Genomic DNA, 18,536 nt, shown 5'->3' with positions numbered 1-18,536 from the left:
TAATAAAAAATTATGAACAAAAACAGTATGAGATAAAAAAATTATGAACTTATTAGGTATTATGAACACAAATCGGTAGTAAAATAAAAAATAGGATTAAGAATTTTGTGAGAGTCACTATGGACCTCCTTGGAGTACTAGAATTGCTAAAATTATCTCGACGTTCCGGAAGCGTCCAGGCGTAGCCCGTTTTCAGTTTCACAGTATATACATAAGCTAAAGCTTATACATATATATATATATATATATATATATATATATATATATACTGTGCCGTTTTCTAATGCCTGTGTTAGGGAATAATTATAATGTTGTTTATACAAACTCTTTATAGCACACCCAGTAAGCAGTACAGAAAATACAGGTATATACATAGAGAAAAGCAATAAGCTACGGTAAGCAATAGGCGGCCTTATCGCTTCAGAGCGATGTCTTCCAGGCAACCTTTACAATGGACAGAAGTAAGGAATACATTTTAGCAGGTTGTGCAATTTACAGTAGATTAGAGCAGTATCAAGAATACATAAAACTAACACATACAATACACATACACAGCAAATCTAAACAGATAGATAAGTAGATAGATACCATGACAACATATAAGTAAGCTAACTATAACATTAATATTTATGTTAAAAGAGACAAATATCTTTGCAAATAAACCAGCAGGTATGTAAGTAATTCCAATATTCCAATGAGTCTTTGTCTCGGGAAGATTCTGGTAAAGTAGGGATTTATTCTGGTCCAGTAAATATTCTGTCGCCCCTTATGTACTTTAATGTATACAACAAAAGCTTGAGGTGAAATGATTAAATATAAATCTTATACAATATTCATAAGCATAATAACAATGAATTTAGGTGTGTTCGTGGAAAATCCCTAGAATTTCAAACGAACACATTGATGACAGGTGGGCTACGCAGGTGGGTGCCTACATATTAGGACATCACCCCACATGTAAGATATACAATAAGAAAAATAGCTAAGTATAATATATATACCGTAGTAGGTTAAAAAAACCATAATTCTCCGTCGGACAGTCGGGTAAAAATCAGCCAAAGCTGAGAAAAACCCAAAACACTGATAAAATAAACATGATGCATCATCATTATGATTGGTTTTTTTGGAGTCTTTTTGTATTTTTTATTTCAACTCCAAATTTGTTACTTTTACGGGTATCCCGTGAAACCATATCGAAAATACAAACTGAGACATGGATGCACAGAAAAACCAGAAAAAGAGACCAGCGCTGGGAATCGAACCCAGGTCCTCAGCAATCCGTGCTGCGTGCTATAACCCCTATACCACCGCTGGACAGGAATCTAGACACGAATTTTTTCCTATGCATTCATATCTCAGGTTGCTTATTTCTACTACGCTACTTATGCAGTAACACTAGCGAACTAGCACTAGCTTTAATTAAACCAATCATAATTTGATTGCTTAGTAGCGACATCACTTGTCTGGGTGAGCGGTTGGTTCCGAAAGAGTGTGACGTCTCTCGATGAGATCGGAACATAGATGTCGCTAGTGCTGCTGCATAAGTAGCGTAGTAGAAATAAGCAACCTGAGATATGAATGCATAGGAAAAAAATCGTGTCTAGATTCCTGTCCAGCGGTGGTATAGGGGTTATAACACGCAGCACGGATTGCTGAGGACCTGGGTTCGATTCCCAGCGCTGGTCTCTTTTTCTGGTTCTTCTGTGCATCCATGTCTCAGTTTGTATTTTCGATATGATGCATCAACGTCAAAATATTCATAACAACTAAGTACTGCTGCAGCTTATTGTATTGATGTACGTATTTGTCTTTTTATTTACTTATTATGGTGCCTAAAATCCTCTTTTTCATTGGCGAAGCGTAAGTTTTCGGCGGCATTAAGATTCCTATCCATTCTCGAATGTTCCTCAGCCACCACTTCCGTCTACGACCTGGGGCCATTGCATAATTAATAACTAATTATTAAACCTAATTAACACTTATTTTTCTAAAAATTTACAAAAGTTTGGTAGGTTGATGGTTTAGACCGACACAGCTTACATTGTCAACTGAGTGCTGGTCGTGTTATAGACATGCGTGGCTTAACGACCTTATCCGCCGGGCACTCAGCACTATTGCCATACCTCGAGGGCATGTCTGCTTCGGACGGAAAGAGGCCCGACGGGTGTACGCTGGTGCCTTGGAGCTTAGGAAAGCTTTTGGTGTGAGACGTTACGTGCTCAGACACGCTGGCTCCGTCCTACGTCAGAGGTTCTGCCAATAAGCCAGGGACTGCTGCTGACCACGCGCAGACAACCAAGTGCCGCAAATACGCGTCCTTAACAAATGATTACATATTTGCGGCACTTGCGTTAGAAACTTTAGGACCATGGTCATCCCATACCAAAAAATTTGTTCGCGAGGTGTCGGATAAACTAGTTGGCGTCTCTGGCGACCCCAGGGCCGGGTCTTTTTTTGCCCAGAGGCTGAGCTTAGCCGTGCAGCGAGGGAATGCCGCAAGCATACTAGACACGATGCCCCGGGTAGGAGAGATACAGGGTTTAGATATTTTTAATGTATATAATTGTTATCGTTTCTTTTTATACTATATTATGTTTGTTGAAATAAATAATGAGTGTAAAAGACATTAAAGTTTGGTAGGCTTTTGTATTCCAGAAATATTTTCATGTAAAATTGATGGATAATTTTCATTTTAATAATTTTCTTCGTCTACTTATACTTTAATTCCGACCCTCCATATTTCTTCAGTCACACGTGGTGACATCATGCAATGCAACTTGTTAGTGAAAATGATTTTAATCCAGCAACTACCTAGCGGCGATTGCCTGAATGTAGGTACATAGGTATAAATAATGTATGACATGCAAATTACCATATGTACCTATCATAGTTATTGTTTAAATTAAGTTTTATAGTTAACGATCTAAGAACACTGGATTCAAAAATTTCGTAGCATCGCAGTATGACAACGTCCTTATACACCTAGACCTTGATGGTTGCGTAGGCGATGAACTGTAAAGCTGTAATCACACTAATCACAACAAGTCAGTCTTAGTGTTAACATCATCTCTGTGCGATGGAAGGCTCGTTCACCTACTGATCCAGATTCCAGATTTTCGATTTTTTGCCAGATTTTTCAAGCCAATTTTTCATGTAGAGGGGTGACACTTGACTCTAATAAAAATTAAAACTTTAAAGCAAACGGATCTCTAAGTCGAGAAATAGTCTTCACAAACCTACCTACAATGTTTTTGAAAGACCTATCCGACGATTGGCGACGATTTTAATTTTAATTTCATCTTTGATTATTGTACGCCTACCGGCAAAACATAATGTTCCATGCCAAATTTTTCCACCACTGTAATCAGTTATACATATGTTTACAAATAAATCACTTTGACTTTGATGCCGCGCTATTATTTAGACGAGAGAAAAAATCATCCCCACTTTACGTCGTACGAGGAGAGATTACACTAAAAAGTGGTTTATTTCATTGTACCATGACTGAATTGTTAAAAGTAATGATGCATGTATTAAGTATGGTATGTTTTAGAATAAGTAAATTATTGACAAATTGTAAAATCTTCATTTAGGCATAACAGGTTATAACCTGTAATGACCGTTGCTCGTGTATGAAAATAAAATAAATAAGTGTTTTTTGTCGACTGATGTAAGGAACCTAAAAAACAACCAAAAATATAATGAATATTTAGTATACTGTACAATTCACAAAGGACGTCACGTTTTTTCCTGGAATGCTTACTCGTAGTGGATGGAAATCATTCAAGTAGACGTGTGGATCTTCTACATTCGTGAATGAATGTCTTATGGCAGTCGTTTCTTTCTGTGTCGTTACCTAGATAATAATAACTACTTAACCGGTACGATTCCCATACGTAGGTATACGTAGGTATGTCAGCCGCCTCAACACCTATGGTGTTAGGAGCAGTCGCAGGTACCTGCTCTGAGCAACTCTTCTCAAGGGGCAGCAGGGAGAGAATAGAATAACTACAAGGTAATGGTAGTAGAGAAGTACCTGCCTATTTACTTGATAATTATTAATGATTAAATCTCAGCAAAGGAATATGTTTAGCGGTTACGCTAATTTAACAGTTATTTCCGTTTTTAAATTTGATTTAAGTAGGTACTTCAACATTAAAATACTATTACCTACTTATTGCTATTAAGTACCTACTAAGAAATTAATAATGCTTATACGAGTACTGTTACTATAATCACCATGACACGATGGGGGCATTTGTGTGTGAGCATAAATGATAAAACAATCTTTTTACTTTTTATAAAATAAAATAAAAATGAAAGTTAACATTTCATGGTTTTACTTTCATTTTACTCACCATGATTTATGCCATAAAAGAATGGCGCGGTTTTTTTTTTTTGTATTTCAGTCGGTTCGTTCCTCGAGTGTGGCAAGTGTATATTCATAAATCTTTGAGTGCATTTTTTTTAAATAATAAAATGCTTCATTTCAGTAAATTTTTCTACATCCAGCATTTAGACCATTTTCTTTTTAAGTGGTGTTAAAAATTTCCACTTTGTTAAAGGTTGTACCGTCTGTTTTAGATAATGCTGGGCCTTGCTTGGACAGTTCACGGAGTTTCAAACCCAACATTTATTTCAACGGAAGTTACAAGGTAAATAACCCACATAAATACCACGTATTTTAACATTAACTGAATAACATAGGAGTGTTATCATTATCAGCTCACCTATTATAGTGTAATAAGCTTCCAAATATAATTTACAGCCATTGTATAATTAATTATAAATCGGCCAACAGAATATCAATCACTAAAACCGGCCAAGGGCGTGTCGGACATGCCCGAAATAGGGTTCCGTAGCCGTTACTAAAAAAATAAGTAATATTTCGTATTTTGTACGGAATATTCCAAAAGTTTAGGTTTATTTTATACAATAGGCTGCTTAAACTACTAATAATTCTCAAGAAAACTTAACCGTTATAGTTTTCCTTGTAAGTTTGATATACTTACTACCATCCTGAATTTTTTCAAATTTTTCCACCCACTGGTTTAGATTTTGACGCTCGATTTTAATGAAAATTAGCACTTTAAAGTTGAATATTTTGCAAACAAATCACTGAATCGAAAAAAAATTTTAGCAACCCTCTAATGGTTTTAAAAAACCTATCCAACGATACCCCACACTATAAGATTGGATGAGAAAAAAACACCCTGCTTTACGTCTACGGGATATACTCTAAAAAACAAAAAAAAAAATTTTTGTACCGTTTTGTCGGTATAGTTTACGTATATTTTCGTGCAAAATAACAGCTTTCTTGTTTTGATAGTCCCTGAGCAAAGCCGCGGACGGACAGACAGACAGACATGGCGAAACTATAAGGGTTCCGTTTTTGCCATTTTGGCTACGGAACCCTAAAAAGAAGCGTAAAAATACGCTGAAAAGCTTCCAGAAAAGGATAGTGCAGGTTAGGTTAGGTTGAATAGAATAGGATAGATTAGATATGTATAGGTACCTAATTCAATTGCCATATCAAAACCTAGCATCATTGCCTTATTGTGTCGTACCCAACGGACGTTTTTCCATTAGCCAGCCCGGCACCGGAAAGCAAAAATGTATGAAAATGTATGGCTCGCTTTTTCACTTACCGGCGCCGGCGCCGGCCCGGCGCTGAGTCCCACCGTCGCCGTCGCTGTCGAAGCAAGCTTCCAATTCCAAATCGGTGCCGGCCCGGCAAAACTCCATGTTGTACCTATATGAATGAGGGCTATCGCGAATGAATTCGCCACTAGAGGCGCTAGTGTAGCGTGAGGTCTCCGAAATGTCAAATCTCATAGTTTTTGGGTGAGCTACGCGGGTTTATTTTGTGAATATTTTGCAATACCTGAAATTAATTATGGCAAATATGCGTTCCGGGGCAATGAATGTCTGTGTTTTGAGACAGTTTTGTCTTTCGGAAACCTTTGTCCTCCCTTTTTTCCGAACAAAACAGGGACTATGCAACACTGTGGCATGCTCGGTATTTTTATGGTACGTATTTAATGTGTATTAAATATGATTTTAATCTAAACTTTGTTTTCACGCCCGTAATAACAGACTTTGAAAGCCATACTTAAAAAACCTCACGCAACAGTGCGCCATCTAGTGAGAAAAAAAACGATAGCCCTCATTGTAGCCGTGTGCGTGTATGAGTGTGTGAGTGTGTTTGCGTGTGTAAACCAGCATCGACACCGGCGCAGTGGAAAAACGAAGCCCTGGTGCCGTAGCCAGGCCGGCTAATGGAAAACCGCCCAACCTTTGTTTCAGCACCAATGCTAGCCACCTAATTGTGTCGTCTATCGGAACTCCACACTACGTCATGATACCGAAGCGTAAAGGGGTGTTGACTATACTCAGCAACGACACTCTTTTGCGGTCAAAAAAGCCAAAAAGTTCAAAAGTCGTCACAAGTCTCAAATACGAAGAGTACGACGACGACGGGAATTTATTGAATTCAGTATTTATGTATAATTTGCAGGACGTCGCGAATTTTTTTAAGGAGTATCTAGATACCATAGTTTGTATCCAACAGTGTAATCAATAAATTATTGAAATGTCTTTTAATTCTTTTGAAGAAGCAATAGTACATTACTGTAGAGGCCGGGAAGTAGGGGGTTGCCGGCCAAGCAGATATATACCCCAGGTTCCGGCCGAGGCTTGTATAATGCTTTTCTCAAACATTACATGAAATAAAATAAAATAAAAAACAATAAATGAAGCTGGCGGGACGCTAGTCTGGTCGCGGTGTTGTGTACGCGCGTGTCGCGCTGGCTGCTGGGGGTGCTGCTGTGCGTGCTGTGTTGTGCTGTGGTGTTGCTGGGTGTGGGCCGCGTGCGTGTCGCAGAGCGCGCGTTGAAACAAAAGACGGTCGCATTGCCGGCCAGCGGCCTGCAAGGTTGTATGAAATCTCTTTGCAGGCCGCTAGAGTGACCGCGCGCACGCAGCTGAGCCACAGCGCCTGCAGCGCGATACTTCTCGGCTTATTATTTGTAACACAACGTCAATATTTCATGTCATGTTTGAGAAAAATAAATAATATGTCAATATTTATACGGTATTGTCAATATACGGGATTGTCAATATACGGTACAATTTTATATTGTACCATTTTGTCGGCATAGTTTACATACATATTCGTGCAAAATTACAGCTTTCTAGCATTCATAGTCCCTGAGCAAAGCCACGGACGGACATACACAAACAGACAGACAGACAGACATGGTGAAACTATAAGGGTTCCGTTTTTGCCATTTTGGCTACGGAACCCTAAAAAATTACCTTATCTCTACTTAATAAAAATTACATTATTTTATACATCAATATTACTTTCTTTGTTTTTAATAAAGTACCTATAAGTAGGTACTCGCACCAAGTTTTTGAGTCGTGGTACAAATTCCGATTTTTACAACGCTTTCATTAGCTTCACTGTATGTTTGTTTGTAACCGACTCCTTTGAACTCGATTTTGCTCCACTAGTCCGGTCCACGTCCGGCCGTAGGACATTAAATTCCATAAAAAAGTTTTTCACTTCTCATGCACGTAAAATTCGTATTTATGCTGGATCTACACGACATAAAATTACTTTTTGTGCTCTAGTGCATAAAGTAAAATCTTCGTCTAAGACCAACGGCAATCAGGTGTTAACAGCCACAAACAAAAATGTTTCTACATATATATTTTTAATAATTTTGTATATGTATCAAACTAAAAACCAATCAAATAAATCAATAAAACTAAATATTTATAAATCATATTAGCAATGCACGAAAAATAAAAGGTACTTAGTAAGTGAACTGTTTCCACTGTTGTTATTTCCTCTCCTCGTAATCTAAGTGAAAAGCTGTGTACTCGAGCATTAAACCCAGTTTCGGCTTGGGTAGCTATATGAACGTCTCGGGTGAAATGGCTCGTTTTATGCTCTCGTTGTACAATCTACTATTGATAATACATAATACTTAAAGTTTTCGTTTTTGCTGTGTATTATTGATTAAGTATGTGTATTTTGATTGTGAGCTATTTGTTTTATTTAAGAAGGGGAAAACGAGCATGGAGGTCACCTGATAGGAAGCAATCACCGCCGCCCGAACATCTTGATACCGCTTTTGAGTTATCGCGTAGAACGTAGTAGTAATAGATTCATGGACCTCCGCAAAGTAACGCCTGATTCAATAAATTGTTTTTTTAAGTTTTGGCTAAACATTTAATATCTAATAAAGTAATAAATTTAAGGGTACAATATGTAGGTTGGATGACAATACAAGTAGGTACAGTCAACATAAAGAATTTACCTACGTACCTACAGTCAGCGTTTTTTACGAAAAACTTATTTCCACGGAACTTATAAAATAGTAGATTGCACACCAAGGGATAAAGCACTGTATTATGTCACGGGCGCGATATTGAAACATGAGCGTAGCACATAGGCGTCAATTAGAGCTTGTTTTAGAGCTTAACGAGATATAAAGGCTCTACAGCAGCAGCACTTACAACTTTTGGCGACAAAAGAGCGTAGATAGCAAAATATATCATTTAGAGCTATACTACAGATTTATAACGGCGATAACTACGACGACTACAATACGGGCAAAGCATCTTGTGTTATAGCCTTAAGTGAATCCTACAACTATAAGATCTAAATAAGAAGTGAGCATTGACTACAACCTCCCAAAGTGCTATGCAAGCGATAATAAATTCTGGCGAAGAGCCAAAAGTTGCTCAGTTGCAGTTGATATCAATATGGCGATGCAACAAAAAAAACATGTTTAGGTTACGAATTGATTTGACTAAGGTTAGAAAAACAAAAGAAAACCCGGTTTAGTTGAAGTGTTTTGCTTTATTGTGTTCTAATACTACTAGCACGATACATTAAAACTAGAACAGGCAACGTTATATTCGATTATTACAAAAGTTTTATGTTACCCCATATCTACATTTTTTTTCTTTTCAATAAATAGACAACAGACATCGCGCTTGAATAATTTGTTAAAAATACATATATATACTTATTCACAGTGTACTTTCCCTCGCAGTTATAAGTAAACTTCTTCAAACTATATTATTTCCTTTTATTTTCACCTTTACTTCCACTTAATCCGCCATTCATTTGGATCCGATACAATGATATATCACATTAAAATGACAGTAAAGTTGATGAAATAAATAAAAAATGCTGAGATGTTACAAATTTTTAGCACCTGAGGCCGTTTGTTATAGCCTTTGTGGGTCTATACTAGAGCTTAACGCTTTAAAAATCACCCATTTGCCACCCTCATATCACTTAAAGATAATGGTGAGCGACATTGTAGTTCTACTACCACTTAAAGAGTTAGGCATTCACCTATTTGCAGCCCTCTTGGCAGTCAAAAAGTTAATAAGCGATATTTTACTCTATTGTACCACTGAAGGAGTTATTTTTCACATATTTACCACTTTTTTATCCCTTGTAGTTTTAGTTGTCACTATTATATAGCTCTCTTATTGCTTTATTATACCTCTTAACCAGTTCAGTAACTCCTCTTTACTGCCATTAAACAGTCTAAGGTAATAAAAAAACGTGTGCCCAATTCGGGGGTATGGTAGAGTTATAGCGCGCTCTAACTCCAAATGCAAAACACTTATTTATAACTTTAGGATCTGGTTAGCACTCTTATAGATTTCCTATAACTGTTGTCGTAGCGCCTATGTGTTACTTGGGAAAGGACTGCAGATTTAAGTACCGAGCGAAGCGGGGAATTAAGATGGAGTCCTGAGAGCAGTGAAGGATTTAAGCGCGCCCAAGGCAAAATCAGTTTTATCCCCGAGGAGTATACTCTACTTTTCTCACCTTTTGCAAGACAATAAAAAACCAAGCCTACTAGAAAAAGTATCTTTCTAATCTATCTTATACCTAATTTATTGAATCAGGCGTTACTTTGCGGAGGTCCATATCAATGAACGAAAATAATTTCCTTGCTCACCCGCGACCTTAAGGTCCTTACGATCGCAGAACCTTCTTTTAGTTCTATCTAATACCTTTAAACGAGCAATCCTTGTACCTTGTATCGTGATAAAAAATCTGGCTCCAAATGTATGCAGAAATAGGGAATTAATTTTGTATGTAGTGGGCCAAATTTTGTACCGCTGCGTTTTCCCTATTTACATACAAAATTAATTACCTATTTCTGCATACATTTGGAGCCAGATTTTTTTCTTTTGTATCTAGATAAATACTCAAAGCGTATATTAGATAAATTTTATACCTACTACAAAATTTTATGTAGATATTAGTTTAATTTAATTACTTTCGGTATATTATTGTTTGTTTGTAATCTCAAAAATGGCATCAGATAAAGACATCCGTCCCGTCCTTGCACTTCATACAGTCACCAGCATTAATATCTGCCACAGCGGAGCTGCAAAAATATCTGACACGTCCTTCCGACCCTAGAAATAGTCGTATCAGATATTGATGCACGCTTGTTGTGTCAGATATTGGTGCTGGTGACTGTACAATTTGGTTGGTGGAACCACTTTTGTAGGCAGGTACAGTCGAGGTCAAAGATAATCTTAGCACTTCACTACCTTGTCGCTGTCACTTCATGTTTAAACTATTGTATAAAATTGTCTGATTAATGGCATACTTACAGTGACCAGATGCTAAAGTGTAAATAAGATAGGTACCTATTAACCTCGACTGTAGGTACAGCTAGTAGGCATTACTAAATTAATAGTCTAGTTTCATTAAATATATAAAACTAGGCAATTCTTATATACAGAAATACTTAGCAATACTTACATGGAAAATAAAAGCTTCTTATGCCGTTTATAAAAATGCTGATTCATTTTCTTGCAGTCGAAGTGAAAAGCAAACTCGCTTATAAAACCTTTTTCCCTCACCTTAACTATAAACCCTTGCTTGCGGCTCGGGTGGATTTGAACGCCTCAGGAAAAACGATACGTCATTTGATTGGTTTTTACACGCTATTCCACTGTCGTTTTTATCCAAAGGTAAAACATACCTGAAACAACAACGTCGACAGCTGTCAAACATGACATCAAATGTCAGCTAAATCCAAAGTAGTCATTTTTTTCCGACAAATTCATGGTAGTCCCAAGCATCGAAATTTCATTTCATTTCTTCCCAAAAAATAATGTAACTCAATCTCGTTCTTAGTAACTCTCAAATTATGTTTTTCAAAAATGTTCGGTTCGCCGCAGAGTTGACAAACAGTTGGTAAGCGATTGCATTATAATTTAAATTATCATTACCTTCATTGTATTAAGATACAGTATATTAATGTTCAGTGTTTTTAGTAGGTCTGTACTGCTGCAACCTAGTCATAACGTTTATAAATATGGGCGACTTGGGTGCCGAACCGCATACAACTCGCGCAAGGGCGCCCGAAATGGTTTTCAGGCTGACCCTTTGGAGAATATACGGATAGAAAATGGCCCTCTTCATGCCAGCAAACTGTTCAAGCCGTTTGTATTTACTATCGGGGTAAGTCAATAATTTATATTGTCCAAATTAATAAGGGTAGAATTATTATCTTTTTTAAATTACAGAGGTTATTTTTATTTAATTTTGTTTTATCCAACCGCCTAAGTAAAAGTTCTTACCTTGTTTTTTTTTTTAAATTATGTTGAATTATAGAGTTAAACTTATCATTATATTTATATGCAATAAATGATGCAATGACATGAAATTGATTGAAACTCATTATTGGGCAGGTGTCTGCTGCTAGTCTTGCTGGCTGTGTCATTTGGGAGTATGAGAGCTTGCGCTATCATGCCAACAATTTGCTACGGAGGCCAGGTGCATGGCTAAGTGCCCAGCAAAGGAGACTTCTGGCACAAAGTGTTAGTATGTTGTAAAAGATATACTTAATTTTCTGAAGATCCCAATATATATTACAACTATTTCTCAATTTTTTTGTAGAAATCAGACCCTGGTCCAGCAAGAAAATGGTGGAGCTCTCTGAAAGACAGTGAAAAGGTGTTTTATCCTATTCTTGCTGCCAATGTTTTGGTATTTGGGGCCTGGCGTGTGCGGTCCTTGCAGCCAATAATGGTCAAATACTTCTGTTCCAATCCTTCCGGCAGTAAGTTGACTTAAGAGTGCTTATACCTGCTGAGATGGCAACGTTGCACTTTTTTTACTTATTCTCGATTATTCTATAAAAATTTACTTAAAATTAAAAATGTAGTCTGTTAGAACTGTTCTTAATATATAAGTTAATGTGTCTACTCCAATAATTATTCATGATACTTATTTTCTTTAAAAACCGTTAATAGACATTTATTTAAAGAATATGAAAGTTTATCACAATTAATTATTGTAATAGGCACATTAACTTATATATTAAGAACAGTTCCAACAGACCACCTTTTTAATTTTCATTAAATTTATGGAATAATCGAGAATAACTAACAAAAACGTAACATTGCTCAGCAGATATAAATACTTAACATTTATTAGGTAATAGAAATACTTTGATGTTTATTACTAAAAATGTTTGTCCTTTGCAGAAGCAGTGTGTTTACCAATGATCCTGTCTACTTTCAGCCATTATTCCACATTGCATTTGGCTGCAAATATGTATGTCCTGTATAGTTTCATGCCAGGTACTATAATTTCCTAGCAATTAAATTGTTGTCTAATGTTTTCTTTTACTGAATTAAAAGTAAACAGGACGAAAAATTTAAGTTCAAATACGTACCTACTGTGGAAATTTTGATTGTAACTTTGCATGGGTGGTATATTGTAAAAACAAAGATGATCTATAGTCGGAGGTGGTAACTCCCCATTTTTCACCTCTTTTTCTCCAAAAAATTGCTGCATTAAAAAAAATTGCATTGTTAAAAAGTTCTAAATGTACATACACATGTACAGACAGCTGGCGGGAAGCAACTTTGTTTTATGCTATGTGAAGATAAAGTAGTTATTTAACTTTCAACAGCTGCCATCGCATCCTTAGGCAAGGAGCAGTTTGTTGCTATGTACCTGAGCGCGGGAGTAATCAGCAGTTTTGCCAGTTTTTTGTACAAGGTCATTGTAAATCAGCCTGGTCTCAGTCTTGGAGCAGTAAGTTATTTACCTTGTGTTGCACTCCAGTACCTCTTTCAATCTGGGCTGTAGCTACCTACTATTATAAAAATGTAGTGTTGAAGAATTTCCTTGGATTGACTTGTTCAGCTAGACTATGCCAATGCTTTTATTTTAGACCTTTCAGTGATAGTAATATTAACTATTACTTTAATTAAATGTGAGATGTATCAGGAATATTTGACATTAAAGCTAAGCATGCAAGGTATTATTGTATTAAAGTATTGTATTTTGTATTGTATTGTAGTTAGGCTGCAACAGTCAGTCAAACATATGATGGTGTATGGGAGCCCGCTCTATTATATGTTGACTTGCTGTTGTAACCAAGCTGCCTAGTACGCCCTTAGACTAAGAATTACAATACCATTTGTTTATTTTTCAGTCAGGAGCAATCATGTCAGTACTGTCTTATGTATGTCTGCAATACCCTGACACTAGGTTGAGCATCATATTCCTGCCTATGTATACCTTTGCTGCTGGCACGGTAACTATTTTATTGTTATACATACTAGTACAATTATGACATTATTTTTATTTCTTTTTATTTATCAGAGGCGAATTTCCCTACAGCCCAAATAGGTCTAGGACGATTATATACTTTTACCCTTACATACCCTATTAATAGTTTGGTTCTTTGATTGTTTGCATTATTAGGACCTATATTTTTTTTCGGAATAAACTATCCTATGTACTTTCCAGTCTTAACCTGTCCTCTCCCAGAGACACAAATTTGTGCCCAAATTCCTTTGATCCTGTTATCCTGGGAGATGACAGATTAATATATCTGCATACCCAATTCCATCTGAATCAGTTCAGCAGTTTCAGCGTAAAGACCTAACAGACAGACAAACAGTAACTTTCTCATTTTATTTTAGTATGGATGGATGGAGTTTCTAAACTTTTTTTGGTTTCAGGCTATTAAAGTAATAATGACCGTGGACTTGGCTGGCGTTGCGTTGGGCTGGAAGTTCTTTGATCACGCAGCTCACCTTGGTGGCGCTCTGTTTGGAATGTATGTACTGTTTTCAAAATTTTGTAAACACTAATTTTGCAATGTTAATAATGTAAACAAAAGGGACGAATACATAAGGCTCGTTTTTACAACCCAGTGCTGTATATTACGCTGCTGCTTAAAGAGTCGTTAACGCCTCTGCACGCACATAGGACATGAAGTATATTATATACTGTTTCAGGTATTTGTAATCAGAGTTTAATCAAATCTGTTGTTATTTCAATAGTTTTGGTTTATTATTTCTTGTTTTCAATTTACCCGACTTTTTTTGTGATCACAAATTCATAAATCTTGCAAAAAACCTAAGATATGTATGATAATTTCAGGTTTTGGTGCAACTGGGGTCACAGTCAGATATGGGGAAATAAAGACAAGTTCCTGCAGTATTACCATGTTCTACGGAAGAATGACCCTGGACGGTAGCAATATCAATAAATGAAAACTTATGTCAGTAAAATAATATGTATGTGTGTATAGGAAATCAAAAGTTATTATAGTTATGTGAAAAACATTATATATTTCAGTTTCATTTAAATTATAATATAATAATTATTATACTATCCTTTTCCAAAAATATTAAATATTTTAATTTTGTTCTTTGCACAATAACAGGATTATTTAAATAATCCTATAGATCAATTATGATTTTAGGCGTCCCAAGTTACTTGCCGTAAATGCATCCAACGCCCAATGGGCTGTATAACTATGTTATTTAAATAAATATTAGTGGAAGGCTTAGACAGCCTTGCTAAAATTTACATAACAATACACAATATAACCCATTGGAACGTTTTGTGACATCAAACAAAAAAATGTATACATAGTGGGACTAGGCCTTGAGTATTTTTGCATGGAACTCGAAATGTTCATTGAGGTAGGTGGAGATGTAGTAATAGGAGTGGTCATATCCCTCGCGAAGGTTAAGGATCACAGGCACTCCCACTGAGCGACAAGCTTCCACTAAGTTTTCAGGAAGAAGTTGTTTTTGAATGTAGAATGTATCAGCAGCACCCTGCAAACAAAAGGAAAAGTAAGAAACCAAAAAACCACACTATCTTGGCCTTTAACTTGCTAATACTTTAGTTAAGCTTATTCATTTCAAACAATATTGAAGAACTGAGTAGAAAGGACTTGTTTTTACTGCAACCAACTTCTAACCTAATCTATCAAAATTTTAGTTTTGCCACTGTTAAAAAACAAATAATTAAATACCTGGTCAATAAGCAACGTCAGTGGAGGTCCATCATACTTCTTGACCAGTTCAGTGGCATCCCATTCCACCCATTTACTTTTGTCTTCACCCAAGTACCCAGTGAATGCCTTGACACCCCATGGGCATGCTGTAGGGTTGCAAATGGGCGCAAAGGCACTGACGGACTTGTACAAACCAGGATTCCTTAGTGTGGAAACCAAAGCTCCATGTCCTCCCATGCTGGAATCAAACATATTACACAACTTTAAGAAAAAAAGTAGGTATAAATAACAGCAAATATTGGACCACGAAATAATTAATTGTCTGCCAGCAAAGTAAAAGTTTTATGTCAGGAATTATAAGCTGGTGATATTCATGCCTTCAAAGCATATTGAATAACAGGAATTAATTAAAAATAAAAACTCATATCAGCTAGCTAAAGCTGTAATTATGTATTTACCTGTGTCCCATGATGCCAAATCTCTTAGGGTCAACTACATTGCTGAAAGCTTGTAGGATCAATTCATACAGCTCCTTATTGACATAGCTGGCCATTCTATAGTTTGTTGCCCACTTTTCTTGAGTAGCATCTAGGTAGAAGCCAGCTGACACTCCAAAATCCCATGATTCATCATCTCCTTCTACCTTCACCCCCCTAGGGGAGGTATCAGGGCCCACCACTATAATGCCATGCTCTGCGGCATACCTGTTAAAAAGAATCCATATTTGAAGGTATATTATGTGCTGCCACATGTGGGTTATATAAAAAAAAATGTTAGTTCCTCTTTTATTTTTTGCTGTCTAACTGTAAGCTACTATAGTAAATAATAAGGGTAACACATGGATAAGGGAAGGGAAGGAAATTATTAAACTTCTACAATTTTGATGGGAAGGCAGTTTGAGGCAGAGATGGCAGGATGACCTGGATGTGGAACTGAGAGAGTGGCCAAATATGGTTCTAGGGAGATGTGGAAGTCTAGAGGAGAGGTCTTTAGGCAGCAGTGGGACACAGTTATAGGCTAAATATAATATTAATAATTTTTGACTTGGAAGCAAAAGATGGAAACAACTCTATAAAATGTATTGAAACTAGCTAATTTAATATTCTTTCACAAGATATAGACAGACAAGACTATACACAGACCACGTGCCATTATCAGTTGGTTGAAGAGTCTAATGAGGTTAAAAAAACATCTTGATACAATTCAAGTTCAAGTGTCATGATAAGAGTTCATTACATAATTTACGCAGTACTACCATAAAGACTGTAATAATATGTGGCATGTGGCAACTGTACCTTTGGAAACCTGACTTAGTGATGAAGTTCTGTTCAGTGCATGTAAGTCCTGACAAGTAAAAGATGACAGGCAGCTTCGCATCCCCGCCCTCCACCTGAGGTGGCAGGTAAATTGAGAAGTTCATTTTGCATTTTAGCTCTGAGGAGTCATGGGAATACACCTTTTGAAAACCTCCAAATATTTTGTTACATGAAATCTGCTCAAGGTTGTCCATTTTCAGTTTCTGCAATTAAAAATCACCAATTAAAATGTAAATTTGATACTTTTGCTAAGATGGTGACTGAAAGAAAATGCTTAAATTTTTACCTATAATAGGTACATAATAAATGTTAATTGAATTTCAGAATGTCAGAGGTTAGTTCGCAAAACAAGAATTAAGCATACTTTAATTCTTTGACCTTGAAAATTGCTATAATAAATGTTAATTGAATTTCAGAATGTCACAGGTTAGTTCGCAAAACAAGAATTAAGCATACTTTTAATTCTTTGACCTTGAAAATTGCTTTAACATTGGAAAGCAAGTTTAATTCCTAAAACAAATGATTGATTCCGGAGGCACGCTAAGGCTACTCACTTGATGAAAATCCTCTTTGATGGTCTGCATTTCGAATTAATAAGTTAGCAATTTCACAACAATGTGATTTGTTATCGGCTGGGGCACAGAACAAAATGAACTTATCCAATGGTTGACCATGCTTTTATGCGGTCACATAATTAGTTTTCATAAGATAATGGTTCTTAAAAAATGGTGATAATGATAAGGGATCGGTATGGGAAGATTTTCTACAATAACGAGGTTAATAAAACAATATTTTTATACTTAATGTCGTCCGCAATTTAACAGTTTCCACCTCTTAGAATCTAAAATTTTACATATAAATTTCAACACTGACCGTTTACGAGCGATAAACCTAGAAATGCGATATTGATATTGCGGCTTACCTGCAACAGAAACTATCTACAAGGGCAAGGGCTGCAAAACTAGAGCCGAAACTTATAAATAATCCGGTAAAAAAATATAATGATAACGAACCTTCCTGCGCTCCTGATAAACCTACGATGATAATGATAACTTAACCTAAAGATAACAATGCAATAATTTTCACCCGCACCACACGCCCACCTGACCTGCGCAGCGCAGTCAAGTCAGTCACAATCAGTCAGTCTTTCTAATCTATCTAAGTACTTATACTCTTTGATTGAGTCAGTCTCAGTCAGGTCAGTCAGTAGTCGTAGTCGTAGTGCGCACCTATGTATCACATCACTCACAGATAAGAAAAAAAAATAGTCCAAGCAATTTATAATTTATTTTACTAATCTATTAAGGTTATATGGAATATAATAAATAAACGTACCTATTTAATAAATATATCACACGATACTATAATTATTTGTACGTAACAAATATGCATATTGTCTGTCTAAACTAGGTTATTTTTTTGTACGAATATAACCCTAAAACTCACACAACATAAGTAGTAAATTAACTCTAACCATTTGGGAGATTACTGAAAAATAGTGATAATAACGTCAATTCGCTGATTTTAAAGGCAGTATTTTTTATTATGGCTAAAGCATTAAAGAAAGCGATCCTGTTCGGCAAGTTCAGCATTAAAACCATCCATTCTTTACAAAAAATAAATTTTTGATTGGGTTTACCTTCATTTTATATTTAATCAATTGCAATTTACCTATCTTTGAAAAAACTCAGTGTGGATTTGTATAATTTTGATTTAACAGACCTGGATTCTGGATTCTAGATTTACAAAAAAAACTTTCACTGATTGGCTTGGATGTGGTTTGGATGGACTAAACTACCTCCATTAAAAAAAAAACTGTCATAAGGATTTATCTGATTTTCATAAAATACCATTTATGAATTTAACCAACGGCATTATTCTTTTACCCACG

The 18,536-nt window shown here is 36.2% G+C and overlaps 3 protein-coding genes across 6 annotated transcripts; 2 read left to right on the top strand and 1 right to left on the bottom strand.

Annotated features, from left to right (window-relative positions):
* Positions 1-4,157: 4,157 nt before the first annotated feature.
* LOC141438714 (uncharacterized) lies at positions 4,158-6,597 on the top strand. The gene is made up of 3 exons (XM_074102638.1): positions 4,158-4,264; positions 4,585-4,655; positions 6,307-6,597. The coding sequence occupies exons 1-3, from the start codon at positions 4,241-4,243 to the stop codon at positions 6,581-6,583; spliced, it is 372 nt and encodes a 123-aa protein (XP_073958739.1). The 5' UTR covers positions 4,158-4,240; the 3' UTR covers positions 6,584-6,597.
* Positions 6,598-11,075: 4,478 nt separating this feature from the next.
* rho-7 (rhomboid family intramembrane serine protease rho-7) lies at positions 11,076-14,649 on the top strand. Of its 2 annotated transcripts, none has more exons than XM_074087187.1 (9): positions 11,076-11,251; positions 11,335-11,518; positions 11,749-11,877; positions 11,957-12,119; positions 12,547-12,642; positions 12,978-13,102; positions 13,506-13,607; positions 14,038-14,135; positions 14,462-14,649. In XM_074087187.1, exons 1-9 carry the CDS (start codon positions 11,205-11,207, stop codon positions 14,556-14,558), a joined length of 1,041 nt encoding a protein of 346 aa, XP_073943288.1. In that variant the 5' UTR covers positions 11,076-11,204; the 3' UTR covers positions 14,559-14,649. The 2 variants fall into 2 exon arrangements, with proteins under 2 accessions (XP_073943288.1, XP_073943279.1); XM_074087178.1 differs by having other exon boundaries at positions 11,332-11,518.
* Positions 14,633-17,884, bottom strand: LOC141427601 (S-formylglutathione hydrolase). 3 transcript variants are annotated; one of them, XM_074087209.1, is made up of 5 exons: positions 17,659-17,884; positions 16,625-16,848; positions 15,788-16,033; positions 15,348-15,567; positions 14,633-15,147 (listed from the first exon to the last, which is right to left on the bottom strand). In XM_074087209.1, exons 2-5 carry the CDS (start codon positions 16,837-16,839, stop codon positions 14,965-14,967), a joined length of 864 nt encoding a protein of 287 aa, XP_073943310.1. In that variant the 5' UTR covers positions 16,840-16,848; positions 17,659-17,884; the 3' UTR covers positions 14,633-14,964. The 3 variants fall into 3 exon arrangements, with proteins under 3 accessions (XP_073943310.1, XP_073943320.1, XP_073943301.1); XM_074087219.1 differs by lacking the exon at positions 17,659-17,884 and adding an exon at positions 17,568-17,652; XM_074087200.1 differs by lacking the exon at positions 17,659-17,884 and adding an exon at positions 17,200-17,501.
* Between the last annotated feature and the right edge of the window lie 652 nt (positions 17,885-18,536).

Source organism: Choristoneura fumiferana, chromosome Z (genome assembly GCF_025370935.1).
Source record: "Choristoneura fumiferana chromosome Z, NRCan_CFum_1, whole genome shotgun sequence".
Classification (NCBI taxonomy): Eukaryota; Metazoa; Arthropoda; class Insecta; order Lepidoptera; family Tortricidae; genus Choristoneura; species Choristoneura fumiferana.
This window is presented reverse-complemented; position numbering and strand designations above follow the sequence as displayed.